General features: G+C 41.6%; 1 protein-coding gene across 1 annotated transcript in view; it reads right to left on the bottom strand.

Moving 5' to 3' along the window:
- The window catches only part of CCDC85A (coiled-coil domain containing 85A), a 453722-nt gene extending 437312 nt beyond the window's left edge, over positions 1 to 16410 (bottom strand). Inside the window, exon 1 of the mRNA XM_044291572.1 lies at positions 16204 to 16410. Coding sequence (XP_044147507.1) covers positions 16204 to 16410 — 207 coding nt within the window. The remainder of the gene's footprint in view (positions 1 to 16203) is intronic.
- Between the last annotated feature and the right edge of the window lie 4946 nt (positions 16411 to 21356).

The raw sequence follows: 21356 nt of genomic DNA, 5'->3' as shown, positions 1-21356 counted from the left end.
GGTATGGGTTTAGTGCCAGAATTAGACTTGGAAATACACAGTAGCGGGTGTGTGTGAAGTTATTCTGAATGACCCAATGTGCACCTTGAATATTATATACCCTTTTAGGGATAGATTTCAAATAGCTCTGATATAGCAGAAACCACTAAATTATGAAATTGCTAAATTGGGAATTGTATTTCAACCCAGAACAAGAAATGTGCTTGAACGGACACTAAATAACTCGCCCAGCTACAGCACTAAGGACAGATTTAGCGGGATATAAATTTGAGACCTAGTATTTAGGCGCTGGGTGACAGGTATGGGTTTAGTGCCAGAATTAGACTTGGAAATACACAGTAGCGGGTGTGTGTGAAGTTATTCTGAATGACCCAATGTGCACCTTGAATATTATATACCCTTTTAGGGATAGATTTCAAATAGCTCTGATATAGCAGAAACCACTAAATTATGAAATTGCTAAATTGGGAATTGTATTTCAACCCAGAACAAGAAATGTGCTTTGACGGACACTAAATAACTTCCCAGCCACAACAGGACAGCGTTAACGAGAGATTTAGCAGGATATAAATTTGAGGCCTAGTATTTAGGCGCTGGGTGACAGGTATGGGTTTAGTGACAGAATTAGACTTGGAAATACACAGTAGCGGGTGTGTGTGAAGTTATTCTGAATGACCCAATGTGCACCTTGAATATTATATACCCTTTTAGGGATAGATTTCAAATAGCTCTGATATAGCAGAAACCACTAAATTATGAAATTGCTAAATTGGGAATTGTATTTCAACCCAGAACAAGAAATGTGCTTGAACGGACACTAAATAACTCGCCCAGCTACAGCACTAAGGACAGATTTAGCGGGATATAAATTTGAGGCCTAGTATTTAGGCGCTGGGTGACAGGTATGGGTTTAGTGCCAGAATTAGACTTGGAAATACACAGTAGCGGGTGTGTGTGAAGTTATTCTGAATGACCCAATGTGCACCTTGAATATTATATACCCTTTTAGGGATAGATTTCAAATAGCTCTGATATAGCAGAAACCACTAAATTATGAAATTGCTAAATTGGGAATTGTATTTCAACCCAGAACAAGAAATGTGCTTGAACGGACACTAAATAACTCGCCCAGCTACAGCACTAAGGACAGATTTAGCGGGATATAAATTTGAGGCCTAGTATTTAGGCGCTGGGTGACAGGTATGGGTTTAGTGCCAGAATTAGACTTGGAAATACACAGTAGCGGGTGTGTGTGAAGTTATTCTGAATGACCCAATGTGCACCTTGAATATTATATACCCTTTTAGGGATAGATTTCAAATAGCTCTGATATAGCAGAAACCACTAAATTATGAAATTGCTAAATTGGGAATTGTATTTCAACCCAGAACAAGAAATGTGCTTGAACGGACACTAAATAACTCGCCCAGCTACAGCACTAAGGACAGATTTAGCGGGATATAAATTTGAGGCCTAGTATTTAGGCGCTGGGTGACAGGTATGGGTTTAGTGCCAGAATTAGACTTGGAAATACACAGTAGCGGGTGTGTGTGAAGTTATTCTGAATGACCCAATGTGCACCTTGAATATTATATACCCTTTTAGGGATAGATTTCAAATAGCTCTGATATAGCAGAAACCACTAAATTATGAAATTGCTAAATTGGGAATTGTATTTCAACCCAGAACAAGAAATGTGCTTGAACGGACACTAAATAACTCGCCCAGCTACAGCACTAAGGACAGATTTAGCGGGATATAAATTTGAGGCCTAGTATTTAGGCGCTGGGTGACAGGTATGGGTTTAGTGCCAGAATTAGACTTGGAAATACACAGTAGCGGGTGTGTGTGAAGTTATTCTGAATGACCCAATGTGCACCTTGAATATTATATACCCTTTTAGGGATAGATTTCAAATAGCTCTGATATAGCAGAAACCACTAAATTATGAAATTGCTAAATTGGGAATTGTATTTCAACCCAGAACAAGAAATGTGCTTGAACGGACACTAAATAACTCGCCCAGCTACAGCACTAGGGACAGATTTAGCTGGATATAAATTTGAGGCCTAGTATTTAGGCGCTGCGTGACAGGTATGGGTTTAGTGACAGAATTAGACTTGGAAATACACAGTAGCGGGTGTGTGTGAAGTTATTCTGAATGACCCAATGTGCACCTTGAATATTATATACCCTTTTAGGGATAGATTTCAAATAGCTCTGATATAGCAGAAACCACTAAATTATGAAATTGCTAAATTGGGAATTGTATTTCAACCCAGAACAAGAAATGTGCTTGAACGGACACTAAATAACTCGCCCAGCTACAGCACTAGGGACAGATTTAGCTGGATATAAATTTGAGGCCTAGTATTTAGGCGCTGGGTGACCGGTATGGATTTAGTGACAGAATTAGACTGGGATATGGCCAAAAAATAAACAGACTATTGCTGGTTAAATGCACTTGGTGTGACAGCTTCACACTGATGTAGGCTTTAGCCAAAAAACAACCACACCATTGAGGGTTAAATGCACTTGGTGACAGGCGCAGCTTGCCCCTGATTTAGTATATGGCCAAAAAATGAACAGACTATTGCTGGTTAAATGCACTTGGTGTGACAGCTTCACCCTGATGTAGGCTTTAGCCAAAAAACAACCACACCATTGAGGGTTAAATGCACTTGGTGACAGGCGCAGCTTGCCCCTGATTTTGTATATGGCCAAAAAATGAACAGACTATTGCTGGTTAAATGCACTTGGTGTGACAGCTTCACCCTGATGTAGGCTTTAGCCAAAAAACAACCACACCATTGAGGGTTAAATGCACTTGGTCGCAGCTTGTGCTGGCGCACCACAAGACACAAAATGGCCGCCGATCACCCCAGAAAAATGTGACTGACAAACGGTCTGTGCAGCCTAAAAACAGTGAGCAATTGAGGATCAGCAGCTCAATGATCCACAGCTGCAGATCGATCAGTTAATCAAGTCCTTTGGAGGAGTTAATCTGCCTAATCTCGCCCTACTGTCGCAGCCGCAACCTCTCCCTACGCTAATCAGAGCAGAGTGACGGGCGGCGCTATGTGACTCCAGCTTAAATAGAGGCTGGGTCACATGGTGCTCTGGCCAATCACAGCCATGCCAATAGTAGGCATGGCTGTGATGGCCTCTTGGGGCAAGTAGTATGACGCTTGTTGATTGGCTGCTTTGCAGCCTTTCAAAAAGCGCCAAGAAAGCGTCACAAAAGCGCCAAGAAAGCGACGAACACCGAACCCGAACCCGGACTTTTACGAAAATGTCCGGGTTCGGGTCCGTGTCACGGACACCCCAAAATTCGGTACGAACCCGAACTATACAGTTCGAGTTCGCTCATCCCTAATTATAACCATCTACAGTATATTTTACAAAAATCATGAAATCTTCTACTATTTACTCTGGCCACAGATTTTGGCTGACACCTCCTGTTCTGTAGAGGTCACTTATCAGTAGTAATCTCATTATCATAAGATCACACCATGATACAGGAGGTGATGGTCTCAGCTCACCACCTGCCCCTCCCTGCAAATGACATCTGCATCACTGACCTTCCTTTGTTTATGTTTGTCCTTAGGAAAGGAATCAATATCATATCAGGGGTGGTCAGACTCCACCGATCAGCTATTTTCACAAACCACTGTGGACGGAGCCAGGCACCAGAACAACACAGCTCAGCGGAGGTGCTGGGAGTTGGACCTCACCAATCTGATATTAATGACCTATCACAGGGGTAATAAGTAAGCCCTGAAAAAACCCATTTAACTTCAGGCATCTGCACATCTAGGACAACCAGCCTGTGAATGTGGAAGGAGTAAATTAACTGCTCTTAATGCTTTGCTATGGAGAAAGAAGGGCTATAGGGCACAACACATGAAATAAAAGGGATACTCACCTCCCTGTTTCACCACTACTTCCATTCCCATGATTATTGGGTCCCTGATGGTCTCTGCTTGCTGGTCCATCCTAATGGCCAGGAAATGCCCAACCAGCCAATCATTGGCTGCAAGCAGGACCCACCACAACCAGTCATTGGTTGAATGGGAATTTCCTGTGTATCAAGAGAAAACAAGAAGTAAAGACCAATGGGAACTCAATAAGCTTCACAAAAGGAGCAGCAGTGGATCGGTAAAATGAGTATCCCTTTTTTATTTTGTTATACCATTCTGACACTCACATTTTTTTAATGATTGGCCAAACAATCTAACCTATCTGTTGTATGAGCAACAGGGCACTGTATGGAGTATGTAAAAAAACTGGCACTGTGAGCTTCATGAATTACATACATCTCATGAACCCATTCCATCAAGGGTAAGGTTCTTCGTTCAACCACATAAGACCTAGCAGAGCCTTATTCTTCAGCTGCAGAACACTGCTGCCACATTAATGATCAATCCATAGGCTTTTCACGCTTGATTTATTTAAGTGCTATTCAGTAAAGCTTTCAGCGCACCAGAGAGGAATTTAAACAAGCATCCACCAAACAAAACAAGCAGGCCATTTAACGTGTCTCCTTGTATTTGCAGCCTCTTATTTAGGTGACATGAGAAGACGTGTCATGGAGAGATGGAAGGTCACAAAGCACAGTAAAGAGAGGAAAACATGCACATATACTCTATTAGAAAAAAAATGATACTATGTAAGCACTTTCAATCTAATGGCAATCAATGGCATAAACCATTGTTTGCTCTTTTTCCTATGCAAGAATTACAGTTTCCCTGGAAGCTACATTGCATTGTAAATTGGTTTAATAATGTTCTATGATTGCATGGACCAATCCACCTGCCTATTTAGACATCATGACCATTTGCTTTTGCTTGCACGTGCCAGGAGGTGCTATTTAAAATTTGACTGCATTAAAAAAGCATTTTCATACACAATATTGTATCGAGAGTGAACTATAATGTTATTCAAACTATCATTATGAATTATTCAACCACATTAATGTCTTCTGATAGTCTAAAGTGCTAAATGAATTTACCAGTAAAGGTACAAGATGTACAGCAATAGAACAGAAGCTTCTATTTTACGATGCCCCGAAAATAGCCTTTTTTAGTTTAATGAAATTTTTATTTTATTTTTTTACTATATATTGAAATTGCCAGTTGAAAGTTTACAGGGAACAGTCTGTTCCAAGGATGATTTTCTATAATTTTACTATTATAAAAAGCTTTACAGTTATGGCGCTAACAGCAATTTGAGCTCACCAGATTTATGGATATCTACAAAATGTCAAGATGACTGATTTAAAGGTTGGCTTTATACATTTATCACTTATAAAAACAGTATTTTATACACTAAGAATTGTAGGGTTTGACATTTCAGGTGTATTTTGGAAGAAATTACTATATTAGAGATGACAGGTCCGAATCTAATAGGCTAACAAAATCTAAATTTCTGCCTAGAGTCAAAAGAGCATTCAATGTGGACAATATGAATATGACATCAAGGGTTAGGGTTGTATTCTGGGTCTGGAGGTGGCAATTACACAAAAAAGCAGAATCCAAAGGTAAAAATACGTAATAGTGTATGCGTCTGTAGCATTACCTTTCAAATAGTTAATTGGGCGTAAAACATGAGGGGTTGATGGGGTTACTCCACTAATGTTCGATTATCAGGGGTCAGACTGCTGTACCCTGAGCAATCACTAGTTTTTCACCCAGGAGCTACATGTATGGACACTGATGGCCCCATTAACTCCATAATAATCTAAATGGTTATTCACCTTTCAGGACCTTTTGACCAGACCTATCTGCCCCATGTACTCAGATCTATCTCTCCACTGCAGACTTCCAACTGTGGTCCTGCTTGTAAACTTCTAGTTTGATGAGAGTTACTCGTATCTCTGCAGCTAATAACTGGTCAGAGTGGTCATATGTCCCCCATGTGTCACATCAGTGGATCACATGACATATGCGGGACACCTCACAGTGGCAGCCAGTCATTGGCTGCAGCAGCGCATGTGACTCCTGTCAAACCAGATGTTTACAAGCAGGACCAGATCGTGGTAGTGGGGGACTTAAAGGGACACTGACAGGCAAAATCAGGATATTTAGTTATATATATGACATTACAGGTCTTATACAGTCTATTAAAAGCATCTAAGTATCCCCCTGTCCACCTTATAAATACAGAAAAATAAAGTTTTATAACCTGCCTGTCTCGTCACTAATCTGCCCAAGGGGCGGCGTTTCATCTCAAAATGCGCCCAGTCAGCCGCTCCCAACTGCTGTTCTGAAGCCCCGCCCAGCTCATCAATATTCACTTCGCTGGGCGGCGGCTACAACTCTCCCCAGTCACGATCCTGCGCATGGGCAATTAAATCATGTAACCACAGCCTTGCGCAAGCGCAGAAGATTAGACGTGAACGATGCCAGGAGGATTCAATTGCCCATGCTCAGGATCGTGACTGGGGAGAGTTGTAGCCGCCGCCCAGCGAAGTGAATATTGATGAGCTGAGTGGGGCTTCAGAACAGCAGTTGGGATGTGTCAATACCTTTTTAACAAAGCTAGAACCAGCCCTGTACCTCACATGGGTCAAGAGATCTCCACATTCACTGCTCCAATTGATCTGCTAGAGTATCTTCAGCCTGGCAGCTCAAGAGGCCTGTCCTTTCTGTCGCATCTCTCTTCCTTTAAGGTTAGTTTCAAATCTGCAGCTGTGTTCTCCGGCAAGCTGTTTTGGAATAGAATGCAGGGAATTGGCCAGAAAAAAACTGCTGGGTGCAGGCGGAAAAGCCTGCCGGAGAACTAGCCTAAATGTCACAGCTTCTAACAGGACATATGGCTGGTAGCAGTTGAAGATTTAAACTGAGCATGTGTGACCAGCTCAGTGAGAAGAACAAAAAATAAGGAAAAGAACAAACAGCATAAGGGCATTTCTTTTCAGTTTTAGGATGGTTTCACATAAGAAGCAGATATACTAAGTCTGACATTACATAAACAAACTTCTTAATACATTTGGAACATCTACCTTCAGTTCATACTCCAGAATTTGAAATCCACATCATCTATGAGCTGACGTACTGTAGATTTGAGCTATAATTTACACCAGTTTCTGATGTAAATCTGGTGGACATGCCACCTTCCGCTAAACCCCACTCTCTTCACAATACTTTTTAAAAGTGTTAAAGGCACAAAAAGTCACAAAAATAGCATTCACTGTGATATACAAATTTTGTATGCCACCAAAGTTTTAAAAAAAAAGGGGTTGCCTCATGGTCTGGTTTGGTGGTTTTGCCATTTTGTGTTTATTCGTTTATGTACTTTTTTATGTCTCCGGATGTTAGTGTAAACATCAAAGTGAATTATGAAATTAACTACAAATATAGCACTTTTACATTTTTTGTTGTTTTTGTTAAAATGTTGCATCTTTTGAGTATTTTTTTTAATTATACAGTTAAAAAACTCAGCAGAAAAACACAAGCTGAATTTCCTTGCTCTTTGTAGTAACTAACAAACCGGATTCCCAAAAAGTTGGGACACTAAACAAATTGTGAATAAAAACTGAATGCAATGATGTGGAGATGGCAAATGTCAATATTTTATTTGTAATAGAACGTAGATGATAGATCAAACGTTTAATCCGAGTAAATGTATCATTTTAAAGGAAAAATAAGTTGATTAAAATTTTCACGGTGTCAACAAGTCCCAAAGAAGTTAGGACAAGTAGCAATAAGAGGCTGGAAAAAGTAAATTTGAGCATAACGAAGATCTGGAAGACCAATTAACACTAATTAGGTCAATTGGCAACATGATTGGGTATAAAAAGAGCTTCTCAGAGTGGCAGTGTCTCTCAGAAGCCAAGATGGGTAGAGGATCATCAATTCCCACAATGTTGCGCAGAAAGATAGTGGAGCAATATCAGAAAGGTGTTACCCAGCGAAAAATTGCAAAGACTTTGCATCTATCATCATCAACTGTGCATAACATCATCCGAAGATTCAGAGAATCTGGAACAATCTCTGTGCGTAAGGGTCAAGGCCGTAAAACCATACTGGATGCCCGTGATCTCCGGCCCCTAAACGACACTGCACCACAAACAGGAATGCTACTGTAAAGGAAATCACAGAATGGGCTCAGGAATACTTCCAGAAACCATTGTCAGTGAACACAATCCACCGTGCCATCCGCCGTTGCCAGCTGAAACTCTACAGTGCAAAGAAGAAGCCATTTCTAAGCAAGATCCACAAGCTCAGGCGTTTTCACTGGGCCAGGGATCATTTAAAATGCAGTGTGGCAAAATGGAAGACTGTTCTGTGGTCAGACGAGTCACGATTCGAAGTTCTTTTTGGAAATCTGGGACGCCATGTCATCCGGACCAAAGAGGACAAGGACAACCCAAGTTGTTATCAACGCTCAGTTCAGAAGCCTGCATCTCTGATGGTATGGGGTTGCATGAGTGCGTGTGGCATGGGCAGCTTGCATGTCTGGAAAGGCACAATCAATGCAGAAAAATATATTCAGGTTCTAGAACAACATATGCTCCTATCCAGACGTCATCTCTTTCAGGGAAGACCCTGCATTTTTCAACAAGATAATGCCAGACCACATTCTGAATCAATCACAACATCATGGCTGCGTAGGAGAAGGATTCGAGTACTGAAATGGCCAGTCTGCAGTCCAGATCTTTCACCTATAGAGAACATTTGGCGCATCATAAAGAGGAAGGTGCAACAAAGAAGGCCCAAGACGATTGAACAGTTAGAGGCCTGTATTAGACAAGAATGGGAGAGCATTCCTATTTCTAAACTTGAGAAACTGGTCTCCTCGATCCCCAGATGTCTGTTGAGTGTTGTAAGAAGAAGGGGAGATGCCACACAATGGTGAAAACATTTTCTCAGTTTAAACTTTTGTTCCGTGATTTATGTTCTATTCTGAATAAAATATTAGAAGTTGGCACCTCCACATCATTGCATTCAGTTTTTATTCACGATTTGTATAGTGTCCCAACTTTTTGGGAATCCGGTTTGTACATTTTTCCTGAATGGGTAGTAAAAACAAAAAATGCATACTTACCCAATCCATTTGCACATGAAGAGGCCCCCGTGGCTATCTTGATTGAATATCCTGGGCAAAATCTCGCCCGTCATCACATCACCACATGAGATTTTCCGCTGTCTTTAGTCAAGATGGCTGCAGCGGCCTCTACGCAATCAAATGGATAAGGTGATTATTTTTTTATTTAATTTACCTAATTAACCACTGAAAGCACTCAATGTTAATCTCAGATGATCAGGATCAGCGATGAATGCGACATCTGAGGGGTTCCATGACGGGGGACGGTGCCATCACCGTTCCCCATCGTTGCACCTGCTACATTCGAAGAAATGCACTTCGTGATGAAGTAATTAATCACAAAGCGAATTTCTTTGTGAAATTCAGTGAAGCAGCCAAATCACATTTTTCATAACTTTTGCTGATTGTAGGGAGTCTCACAAGTAGGAACTCAAGTGATCAGCTCTTGGCAATTGGTCAGTACAAAGTCAATGGATGCTTTTTCTGTAACGACAGTAAATCACTTACGGCAGTGATGGCTAACCTTTGGCACTCCAGCCCTGGTGAAACTACGACGCCCAGCATGCTCCTTTAATTTCTATGGAGTTCTGAGAATAGCCAAGCAAGTGTGCATCTTGGGAGTTGTAGTTTTACCACAGCTGGAGTGCTGAAGTTTAGCCATCAAAGATTTAAGGGCTCCAAATAAAATCCATGCAAATGTTCAACTGAATACCAAAAACCTAATAGGCAAATCACTTAGATATATAGCAACATATTTGGACATGCAGATTTTTCATGCATTACTTTTCACCACCAAGATCTCAATCCTCAACTCAGAAATGTATTACAGTTAGTATTGATCGAGCACCAAAGTGCTTGGGTGTTCGAGTGCTCTGGTCAAGCACCTCGGGATGTTCAGGTGCTGCACAATGGAAGTCACTGGAAGATCCTAAGTATTAAACCAGGCAACCCTGCTCTGAAGAGGGGAGGGTGTCTGGTTCATAAGAAAAGGTCAGAAATTGATGGAAACACCATCAAAATGGTTCGGGAACAGCATGAGGATGTCTGGATACATCTTGGACTCCCAGGTAGCTGCTGGGAACGATGTTGTCCGAGTAGTATGCCACTTTTGCATACTGACAATAATACGCACCAAACCGAAGATAAAATCGATTTTAGAGGAAAAATTATTAGGAAACATTCTTTCCTGTATATTTACTTGTATATAAAGTGCAAGTGCTGCTAAAAATTACAAGGAAGAGGCACTCCGATACAACCTGTACATTACATAATGGAGGGCCTCATTCACATTGTGGTACAATTGTTCAGGTAGTGGGACTTCTACACTCATAAAGCCTATGCACTAAGTGAAAGGGCTTCCAAAAATTACAAGGAACCGACACTCCAATATACCCTTTATTACACATAAAGGAGAGCATCATACACCCTTGAAAAATTATGATTGATGGCTTGCTGGTGACACTCAAAAACATTAGGACCAAGGGCCTGCTGGTGACCCTCTAAAACATTACGGGCGAGGGCCTGCTGCTGAGCTAACCATTGAAAACAAATATGGGCGAAAGCCTGCTGGTGAGCTGACCCTGTAAAACATTATGGGCGAGGGCCTGCTGTTGAGCTGACCCTCAAAAACATAATATGCGAGGGCCTGCAGGTGAACTGACCCTCTAAAAGATTGTAGGTGAGGGCCTGCTGGTGAGCTGACCCTGTAAAACATTATATGCAAGGGCCTGCAGGTGAGCTGACACTCTAAAAGATTGCAGGTTGAGGGCATGCTGGTGAGCTGACCCTGTAAAACATTATATGCGAGGGTCTGCAGGTGAGCTGACCCTCTAAAACATTATGGTTGAGGGCCTGCTGGTGAGATGACCCTCTAAAACATTATATGCTAGGGCCTGCAGGTGTGCTGACCCTCTACAGCATTATATGAGGGCAGACTAATAAGCATGTTGATATGATGGAAGAGGAGGAGGACGAGAAAAGGAAGATTGAACCATATACCCTTTTTTGTGGTGGAAGGGGTGCATAGGAATACAGTGTATTCAGTACATTATAAAAAACACATTTAAAGTGCCTTTATGTTCAGCCGCTTTCCTGTGGTGGAGGAGAGCAGTCAGGGGCAATCCAGGCCTTGTTAATTTTTATAAGAGTCAACCAGTCAGCATTTTCAGTTAACAGGCGGATGCGCTTATCAGCTATTATGCCCCTTGCAGCACTAAGTACCCGCTCTGACAAAACGCTGGCAGCAGGGCAGGCCAGAACCTTCAAGGCATAGAGCGTCAGTTCGTGCCACATGTCCAGCTTTAACACTCAATTGTTGTAAGGCACAGAGGGATCATTGAGGACGCTGACACGGTCTGCTATGTACTCCTTCACCATCTTCCAAAAAATTTCCCTCCTTGTGACACTAGGCCTTGCATCAGGGGGTTAGGGTGCTGGCGGGGTGTCAGGAAATTGGCCCATGCTTTGGAGAGTGTTGCCCTGCCTCTGTGCCCTACCACAGGAATGAGAGATGAGAAGTTCTCTTTGTAGCGGGGGTCGAGAAGGGTGAACAACCAATAATTAGAGTTGTCCAAAATGTGTAAAATGCGTGGGTCACGGGAAAGGCAGCCTTACATAAAGTCAGCCATGTGTGCCAGAGTCCCAACAGGCAAGACTTTTTCTGTTGTCATCAGGAGGATGACTCTCAATCTCCTCATCCTCTTCCTCCTCTTCAGCCTATCCACGCTGAACAGGTGGAATTGAACTTCCATGGGTACTACCCTCTGAAGTGGAGGCAAACATCTCCTGCCCCTCCTCCTCCTCATCATCATCATCCAATTTGCGCTGAGAAGATGAACTGAGGGTGGTCTGGCTATCACCCTGTGTAATGTCTTCCCCCATTTCCAACTTATCCACATGCAAAGCGTCGGCCTTAATTGTGAGCAGCGAGCGTTTGAGTTGACACAGAAGTGGGATGGTGACGCTGATAATTGCATTATCGCAGCTCACCATCTGTGTTGATTCCTCAAAGTTTCTTAAAATCTCACAGAGGTCAGACATCCATGCCCACTCCTCGATTGTGAAGAGCAGAAGCTGACTGGAAAGGCGACGACCATTTTGCAGATGGTATTCCACTACTGCCCTCTGCTGCTCACAAAGCCTGGCCAACATGTTGCATTTGGGATGTGGAAACATCACACAGGAGATATACCGCATATAATGTCGCTGATGCCAGCAGCAGCTAATATAAAATTACAGGGAATGTCACAGGTATTTTGGATGTGGAAAAGTTACACAGGAGATGTACCCCAGGTAATATCACTGTCTGCAGCGGACACCGTCTATGGAAAAAGTACACTGGATGTCACATATATTTTTGGGATGCGCACACCTTACACAGGAGATGTAGCGCAGATAATGTCGCTATCTGCAGCAGCCTAACTGTTGCTGATGTCAGCAGCGGCTAATATAAAATGACAGGGAATGTCACAGGTATTTGGGATGTGGAAACATTACACAGGAGATGTACCCCAGGTAATGTCACTGTCCGCAGCAGACTCCATCTACGGAAAAAGTACACTGGATGTCATTGATATTTTCTGGATGTGCTTGCGTTACATAGGAGATGTAGCCCATGTAATGTCACTGTCCGCAGCGGACACCTTCTACGGAAGAAGTACACTGGATGTCACAGATGTTTTTGGGATGCACATGTTACACAGGATAAATACCACAGATAATGTTGCTGATATCAGCAGCGGCTAATTTAAAATTACAGGGAATGTCACAGGTATTTTGGATGTGGAAACGTTACAAATAAGATCTACCCCAGGTAATGTCACTGTCCGCAGCAGACACCGTCTACAGAAAAAGTACACTGGATGTCACTGATATTTTTGGATGTGCACACGTTACACAGGAGATGTAGCGCAGCTAATGTCACTGTCTGCAGCGGACACCGTCTACGGAAAAAGTACACTGGATGTCACAGATATTTTTGGGATGCGCACACTTTACACAGGAGATGTAGCGCAGATAATGTCACTGTCTGCAGCGGACACCGTCTATGGAAAAAGTACACTGGATGTCACTGATATTTTTGGGATGCGCACACGTTACACAGGAGATGTAGCGCAGATAATGTCGCTGTCTGCAGCGGCCTAACTATTGCACGCTATTTAACACAGGATGTGCTAAAAATAGATATTGCTGTCACACACAACAGTCCTTAAAAGGACTTTTAGGTCTGTAAAGTTTTAGCAATTTAACGCAGGTTGCGCTAAAAATATATATTGCTGCTGCCACACACAACAATAGGACTTTTGGGTCTCTGACAAGTTGTTCTAATGAATTAAAGACATTTTCACTCCCTACACTATCTTTCCCTTCTTCAGCATAGCTCCCCCTGACTAACACTGGGCCGATCAACACTAATTACAGTATTTTGAAAAGTTCTATATAAGTGATAAATCTTGGATAAGTATCAATAACGGGTCAACGACTGCTAGCTTAAATAAGGGGTTGAATAGTTAAAATGTGGTAAGAATCATAAATAATCTAGTATGTGTCCACACCTTCATCATAAATAAAGAGGACTTTTTATATGAGAATCATCAATTACTGTTGACATATATACAGTATGTGACTGGTGTTTCCTGCCTTTTTTGCAGTTTATCATGGGGTTTACGTTACTGGTAATTCCCATTTTGCTTACTGTTAGACCTGTGACTATGATCTCTTTTGTATTACAAGGATTTCCTGAAATAAGCAGATAACAGGTTGTCTGGCTTTTGGAACTCTCAGAAATTAGCTGTAATCTGTGGAGGACAACCCAACAGCAAGTGTTTAATTACTATGTACTGTCCATATTGGGTAAATGAATCATTACATTTTGTCCATGGAATAACGGGGTTGTCCATGTAATGCATGGTCTGCCAGATCCTCCAAAGAAAGAAAGTGATCCATTTTGAAGTCACTATCTGCTCTAGGCTATTAGATGAAGTTCCTGAATCTTCTCACCCATCTATTAATCCCTGAATAGATATTCATGAAAATGGGTTTTCTTAATGACACAACACTTTTTTTGCATTGAAACATAACTTTGAACTTATCTGTTCCAAGTATGCTCTAAAACAGGGATCAGCAACCTTTGACACTCCAGGTGTGGTGAAACTAGGACTCCCAGCATGCACACTTGCTTGGCTGTTCTCAGAACTCCCATAGCAGTAAATAGAGCATGCTGGGAGTAGTTTCACAACAGATGGAGCGCCGAAGCTTGCTGACCCCTGCTCTAAACCAAAGGTTCTCAAACTGTTGGTCATGTCGCTAGGAGGCACTCATGTTGTACTTATTCTGCACTTTTAATACGCAGCACAGTGTATGACAAAAGTCCTGGAGATTCGTTGATGTAATTTAATTTATTAAAGGGTACTTGGCTTAGAAAAGTTGAAAAACACTGCTCTAAACTATGTCTTTTGTAAATGACCTACACGCATGTGCCACCCTCTTAACATATATCTTCTACAGCATCAAATATTGGAACTACCTCTTTGTAAACACTGTGGACAAGCTGGTGTCCCTCATTTCCTTCTGCCATGCGGTCTAAAACTGATGATGAGGATTAGAAGACAACCTGCTGCTATCCAGCTGTTCCTAACTGGCAGAACATCTTTACAGTCATAGTTCAATACCCAAAAGAAATTCCCAGATAGTTTGAAAGCACTTTGCTGAATTCATTCATTGTTATATATATATTTACTTATAACTTCCAACTATATTTCTATATAATGGATTCATAGAGTAAAAATGAATTCGTATGCTATTGATGTCCTCCCACTACCATGTCAAAACCTATTTGGCGTTCAATCAGGATGTAAAAGCTCATTAACCAATACATGAACTTGACCGTAATCCTGAGGTAGCAGCGATCCATGATCTCGGGAGTATTGTAAAATAAATTACATTTTCCTCTTCTCCTTATTAATCTGCTTGATTTCTGCTGCTCCCTAAGAGGCGTGGGTGGGAGATGATATCTTTGGGCAGAGGAGATCAAGGCACAACCCAAGAGAATATTTTTAGATGTTCTTGCCTTTTTTTTTAGGGAAGATGCCACCAGCCTTTATTGGTTGTAAGGATGATCTATTACTATATGCCTGTTTTTTTTTTTTTGTTTTTTTGACTAATTATTATTATTATATTGTTTCAATAATTTGATTGTTTCTAGCTTTTCATAACTGAATATGGAAATTACCAGAGTATCTGAATTCTGAATCTAGCATATGTTAACCCCATCAGCATTAGCTGAAGCATATTAGACAGACGCCGATGAGATGCTGCTGGAGGACTCTGTAGCACTGAAACGGTTACTCTGTGGCTCATTACATCATTGCAATAGCTGCTAGGAAGCTACCACTCAACCCAGGCTAATGTTACCACCAGGAAACTAATCTGATTGAACCAATACACAGTAAATCCACATCCGAGCTTGGCAATGATAGCTTGACATCCAAGGAAATAGATGTATTTTGTAAAATGAAGACGAGGGGTGAACCTTGCACTTTCCGCTGGGCGTTTTTATCATCCTATTTGTTGGCTATGGTTCTCTCTCAGGATTCCCTAACATCACAAACCCCATTCACATCAGAAACTCTAATTCCATTCTCAGATTGAGCCACAGATATCCTCTGGCTTCAGAAGAAAGCCCAGTCAAGCCTTCCACACTGTACTGTACCAATCTGCTCTTCTTGACACATTACGTAATGATGAGGCTGGGCGGCAAGGTGTGAGAGTCACCGAGATGCTGTATTTTTAGGCTGCAAGTAAATCCTTTTAACTCTTTATAGGCTTTACAGAATGAAAAGCTGGTTTAAGGAGAAATGAAATATACTGAAACAAGATGACTGAAGCAGTATTTTAACAAGGAATTCACACAGGTTTCTAAGGACTTAATGATAAGGGAAGCTTTAAAATAAACCTCTGTTCCTCTGATTCTTAAAGGGGCAACAATGCCCTTTTACTGTGAATCTAAAACCAGGCAAATTCATTTTAACATCTGTGTCCAAAATGATGCACAGTAACAGTGTCCACTGAGCTCAGTAGCACCAACATGATCGGTGGCGGTGTACAATACATACATAGGAATTCTATACCAGTATAACACCGGTCTCTAGTCCTTACCTTAAGCCCTCTGATCTCCCCAAGATGTAGCTGCAGTCTCCTATTCACCTCCCGGATCAAATTGCTGTGATCTAGCATAGCACTCATCTTGTCAGCCTCTGCTCTTCGGAGCCGGACAATCAGTTCCTCCTTAGTCCACTTCATTAGCTCCTCATCAGAAACCTTAGCAAGGTCTTCCACCGAAGTTTCCCCAACAACCTTTGCCATTTTTGAGTTTCACTTTTCCTCCACTTTTTGAAATAATCCCTACCCTGTGACTCACAGCTCAATCTCCCAATACTGTGCGACTAGAGGAACCCAATATTACGCTCAACAGAGACAAGCAGATCCCTTGGTGACTTCTAGATCTTGCAAGAAATAAAGGATCCCCTCTAGAAAGTCAATCTCTTTCCAAGCCATTATATTCAGAGGCTGTTTGTTTGCCATCAATTCTTCTCTTGGGAAAAAATTAATAAATCCATGAAACAGTGGAATAAAATCCTATATTAAAAATACCATAGTGATCTGAAAAGCAGCTTGTAAGAATCAATTACTCTACTTCAAAGCATCTGCAGGCTCCTCTCATGTCCTTTACTGCAGCAGAATGAATGAGAGCATGCAGATGCTGCTGCCGGCATGCCTGTGTGCATCCTCTCCGCTGGGCTGCAGTGGGAATGCTTTCCACTTGGAAAAGAGTTCCATTGCCTGCAGCAGACACAAGACACTCTGGCTGCTGTTGCTGATGCTGAGAATACAGCCCAAGTGAGCTGACCCTTTCCCTTTCTTCTTCTTTGCTGACAAATGTGTAGACTAGTCCCAGATATAGGTTTATTTGCGCCACCTGCTGGCCATTTTTTATTTTGTCTTCTGGAAATATAGTGAATCAGATTCAATGAGAGAAATTGCAATGGACTAAACGACAATTAGATTTCGAAAAGCATATTCACTTCTATTACTGTTGCACTACCTCTGCTATGTCTCTACTTAACATTAACTTATATATAAAATATGATCTAATCTTTAGAATAAGATTGAAATTTATAATTTTGCTTTCCCTAGAATTCGACAAAATAACTGCACATCATACCATGTATCGCTTTGTGCCTGACAAATAAACTTGAACAAAATTTTCCAACAATGTTCCTAACACTGAATGTTATGGTAACACAGGAAGGTTGTCCATCAACTTCAAACTATTTTTCTACTCTAGAGAAGGGACGCTCAACCTGCAGCCCTCCAACTGTTGTAAAACTAAAACTCCCAGCATGCCTGGACAGCCTACAGCTTTTAGGACATGCTGGGAGTGGTAGTTTTGCAACAGTTGGAGGGCTGCATTTTGAACATCCATGATCTAGATTAAGGAAAAAAAACGAATACCCAATTGCTTCATAATAGGAGGAAATGGCAACTAAATCTTTGGATCAACATCCTGCATCATTAATCTAAAGGAGTAAATATACAGAAAGTTCTCATAATATTACTTTCTGCATTATTCATGCCTCTTGAATAGGGATGAGCGAACTCGAACTGTATAGTTCGGGTTCGTACCGAATTTTGGGGTGTCCGTGACACGGACCCGAACCCGGACATTTTCGTAAAAGTCCGGGTTCGGGTTCGGTGTTCGTCGCTTTCTTCGCGCTTTTGTGACGCTTTCTTGGCGCTTTTTGAAAGGCTGCAAAGCAGCCAATCAACAAGCGTCATACTACTTGCCCCAAGAGGCCATCACAGCCATGCCTACTATTGGCATGGCTGTGATTGGCCAGAGCACCATGTGACCCAGCCTCTATTTAAGCTGGAGTCACATAGCGCCGCCCGTCACTCTGCTCTGATTAGCGTAGGGAGAGGTTGCGGCTGCGACAGTAGGGCGAGATTAGGCAGATTAACTCCTCCAAAGGACTTGATTAACTGATCGATCTGCAGCTGTGGATCATTGAGCTGCTGATCCTCAATTGCTCACTGTTTTTAGGCTGCACAGACCGTTTGTCAGTCTCATTTTTCTGGGGTGATCGGCGGCCATTTTGTGTCTTGTGGTGCGCCAGCACAAGCTGCGACCAAGTGCATTTAACCCTCAATGGTGTGGTTGTTTTTTGGCTAAAGCCTACATCAGGGTGAAGCTGTGACACCAAGTGCATTTAACCAGCAATAGTCTGTTCATTTTTTGGCCATATACAAAATCAGGGGCAAGCTGCGCCTGTCACCAAGTGCATTTAACCCTCAATGGTGTGGTTGTTTTTTGGCTAAAGCCTACATCAGGGTGAAGCTGTCACACCAAGTGCATTTAACCAGCAATAGTCTGTTCATTTTTTGGCCATATACAAAATCAGGGGCAAGCTGCGCCTGTCACCAAGTGCATTTAACCCTCAATGGTGTGGTTGTTTTTTGGCTAAAGCCTACATCAGGGTGAAGCTGTCACACCAAGTGCATTTAACCAGCAATAGTCTGTTCATTTTTTGGCCATATACAAAATCAGGGGCAAGCTGCGCCTGTCACCAAGTGCATTTAACCCTCAATGGTGTGGTTGTTTTTTGGCTAAAGCCTACATCAGGGTGAAGCTGTCACACCAAGTGCATTTAACCAGCAATAGTCTGTTCATTTTTTGGCCATATCCCAGTCTAATTCTGTCACTAAATCCATACCGGTCACCCAGCGCCTAAATACTAGGCCTCAAATTTATATCCAGCTAAATCTGTCCCTAGTGCTGTAGCTGGGCGAGTTATTTAGTGTCCGTTCAAGCACATTTCTTGTTCTGGGTTGAAATACAATTCCCAATTTAGCAATTTCATAATTTAGTGGTTCCTGCTATATCAGAGCTCTTTGAAATCTATCCCAAAAAGGGTATATAATATTGAAGGTGCACATAGGGTCATTCAGAGTAACTTCACACACACCCGCTACTGTGTATTTCCAAGTCTAATTCTGTCACTAAATCCATACCGGTGACCCAGCGCCTAAATACTAGGCCTCAAATTTAATTCCCTCTAAATCTCTCGTTACCCACCGCTGTACTGTTGTTGCTGGGCAAGATATTTAGTGTCCGTCAAAGCACATTTTTTGTTCTGGGTTGAAGTACAATTCCCAATTTAGCAATTTCATAATTTAGTGGTTTCTGCTATATCAGAGCTATTTGAAATCTATCCCAAAAAGGGTATATAATATTGAAGGTGCACATAGGGTCATTCAGAATAACTTCACACACACCCGCTACTGTGTATTTCCAAGTCTAATTCTGTCACTAAACCCATACCTGTCACCCAGCGCCTAAATACTAGGCCTCAAATTTAAATCCCTCTAAATCTCTCGTTACCGTTGTCCTGTTGTAGCTGGGAAAGTTATTTAGTGCCCGTCAAAGCACATTTTTTGTTCTGGGTTGAAGTACAATTCCCAATTTAGCAATTTCATAATTTAGTGGTTCCTGCTATATCAGAGCTATTTGAAATCTATCCCAAAAAGGGTATATAATATTGAAGGTGCACATAGGGTCATTCAGAATAACTTCACACACACCCGCTACTGTGTATTTCCAAGTCTAATTCTGTCACTAAACCCATACCTGTCACCCAGCGCCTAAATACTAGGCCTCAAATTTAAATCCCTCTAAATCTCTCGTTACCGTTGTCCTGTTGTAGCTGGGAAAGTTATTTAGTGCCCGTCAAAGCACATTTTTTGTTCTGGGTTGAAGTACAATTCCCAATTTAGCAATTTCATAATTTAGTGGTTCCTGCTATATCAGAGCTATTTGAAATCTATCCCAAAAAGGGTATATAATATTGAAGGTGCACATAGGGTCATTCAGAATAACTTCACACACACCCGCTACTGTGTATTTCCAAGTCTAATTCTGTCACTAAATCCATACCGGTGACCCAGCGCCTAAATACTAGGCCTCAAATTTAATTCCCTCTAAATCTCTCGTTACCCACCGGTGTACTGTTGTTGCTGGGCAAGATATTTAGTGTCCGTCAAAGCACATTTTTTGTTCTGGGTTGAAGTACAATTCCCAATTTAGCAATTTCATAATTTAGTGGTTTCTGCTATATCAGAGCTATTTGAAATCTATCCCAAAAAGGGTATATAATATTGAAGGTGCACATAGGGTCATTCAGAATAACTTCACACACACCCGCTACTGTGTATTTCCAAGTCTAATTCTGTCACTAAACCCATACCTGTCACCCAGCGCCTAAATACTAGGCCTCAAATTTAAATCCCTCTAAATCTCTCGTTACCGTTGTCCTGTTGTAGCTGGGAAAGTTATTTAGTGCCCGTCAAAGCACATTTTTTGTTCTGGGTTGAAGTACAATTCCCAATTTAGCAATTTCATAATTTAGTGGTTCCTGCTATATCAGAGCTATTTGAAATCTATCCCAAAAAGGGTATATAATATTGAAGGTGCACATAGGGTCATTCAGAATAACTTCACACACACCCGCTACTGTGTATTTCCAAGTCTAATTCTGTCACTAAATCCATACCGGTGACCCAGCGCCTAAATACTAGGCCTCAAATTTAATTCCCTCTAAATCTCTCGTTACCCACCGCTGTACTGTTGTTGCTGGGCAAGATATTTAGTGTCCGTCAAAGCACATTTTTTGTTCTGGGTTGAAGTACAATTCCCAATTTAGCAATTTCATAATTTAGTGGTTTCTGCTATATCAGAGCTATTTGAAATCTATCCCTAAAAGGGTATATAATATTGAAGGTGCACATAGGGTCATTCAGAATAACTTCACACACACCCGCTACTGTGTATTTCCAAGTCTAATTCTGTCACTAAACCCATACCTGTCACCCAGCGCCTAAATACTAGGCCTCAAATTTATATCCAGCTAAATCTGTCCCTAGTGCTGTAGCTGGGCGAGTTATTTAGTGTCCGTTCAAGCACATTTCTTGTTCTGGGTTGAAATACAATTCCCAATTTAGCAATTTCATAATTTAGTGGTTCCTGCTATATCAGAGCTCTTTGAAATCTATCCCAAAAAGGGTATATAATATTGAAGGTGCACATAGGGTCATTCAGAGTAACTTCACACACACCCGCTACTGTGTATTTCCAAGTCTAATTCTGTCACTAAATCCATACCGGTGACCCAGCGCCTAAATACTAGGCCTCAAATTTAATTCCCTCTAAATCTCTCGTTACCCACCGCTGTACTGTTGTTGCTGGGCAAGATATT

This window comes from Bufo gargarizans, chromosome 4 (assembly GCF_014858855.1).
Source record: "Bufo gargarizans isolate SCDJY-AF-19 chromosome 4, ASM1485885v1, whole genome shotgun sequence".
NCBI classification, from domain to species: Eukaryota; Metazoa; Chordata; class Amphibia; order Anura; family Bufonidae; genus Bufo; species Bufo gargarizans.
This window is presented reverse-complemented; position numbering and strand designations above follow the sequence as displayed.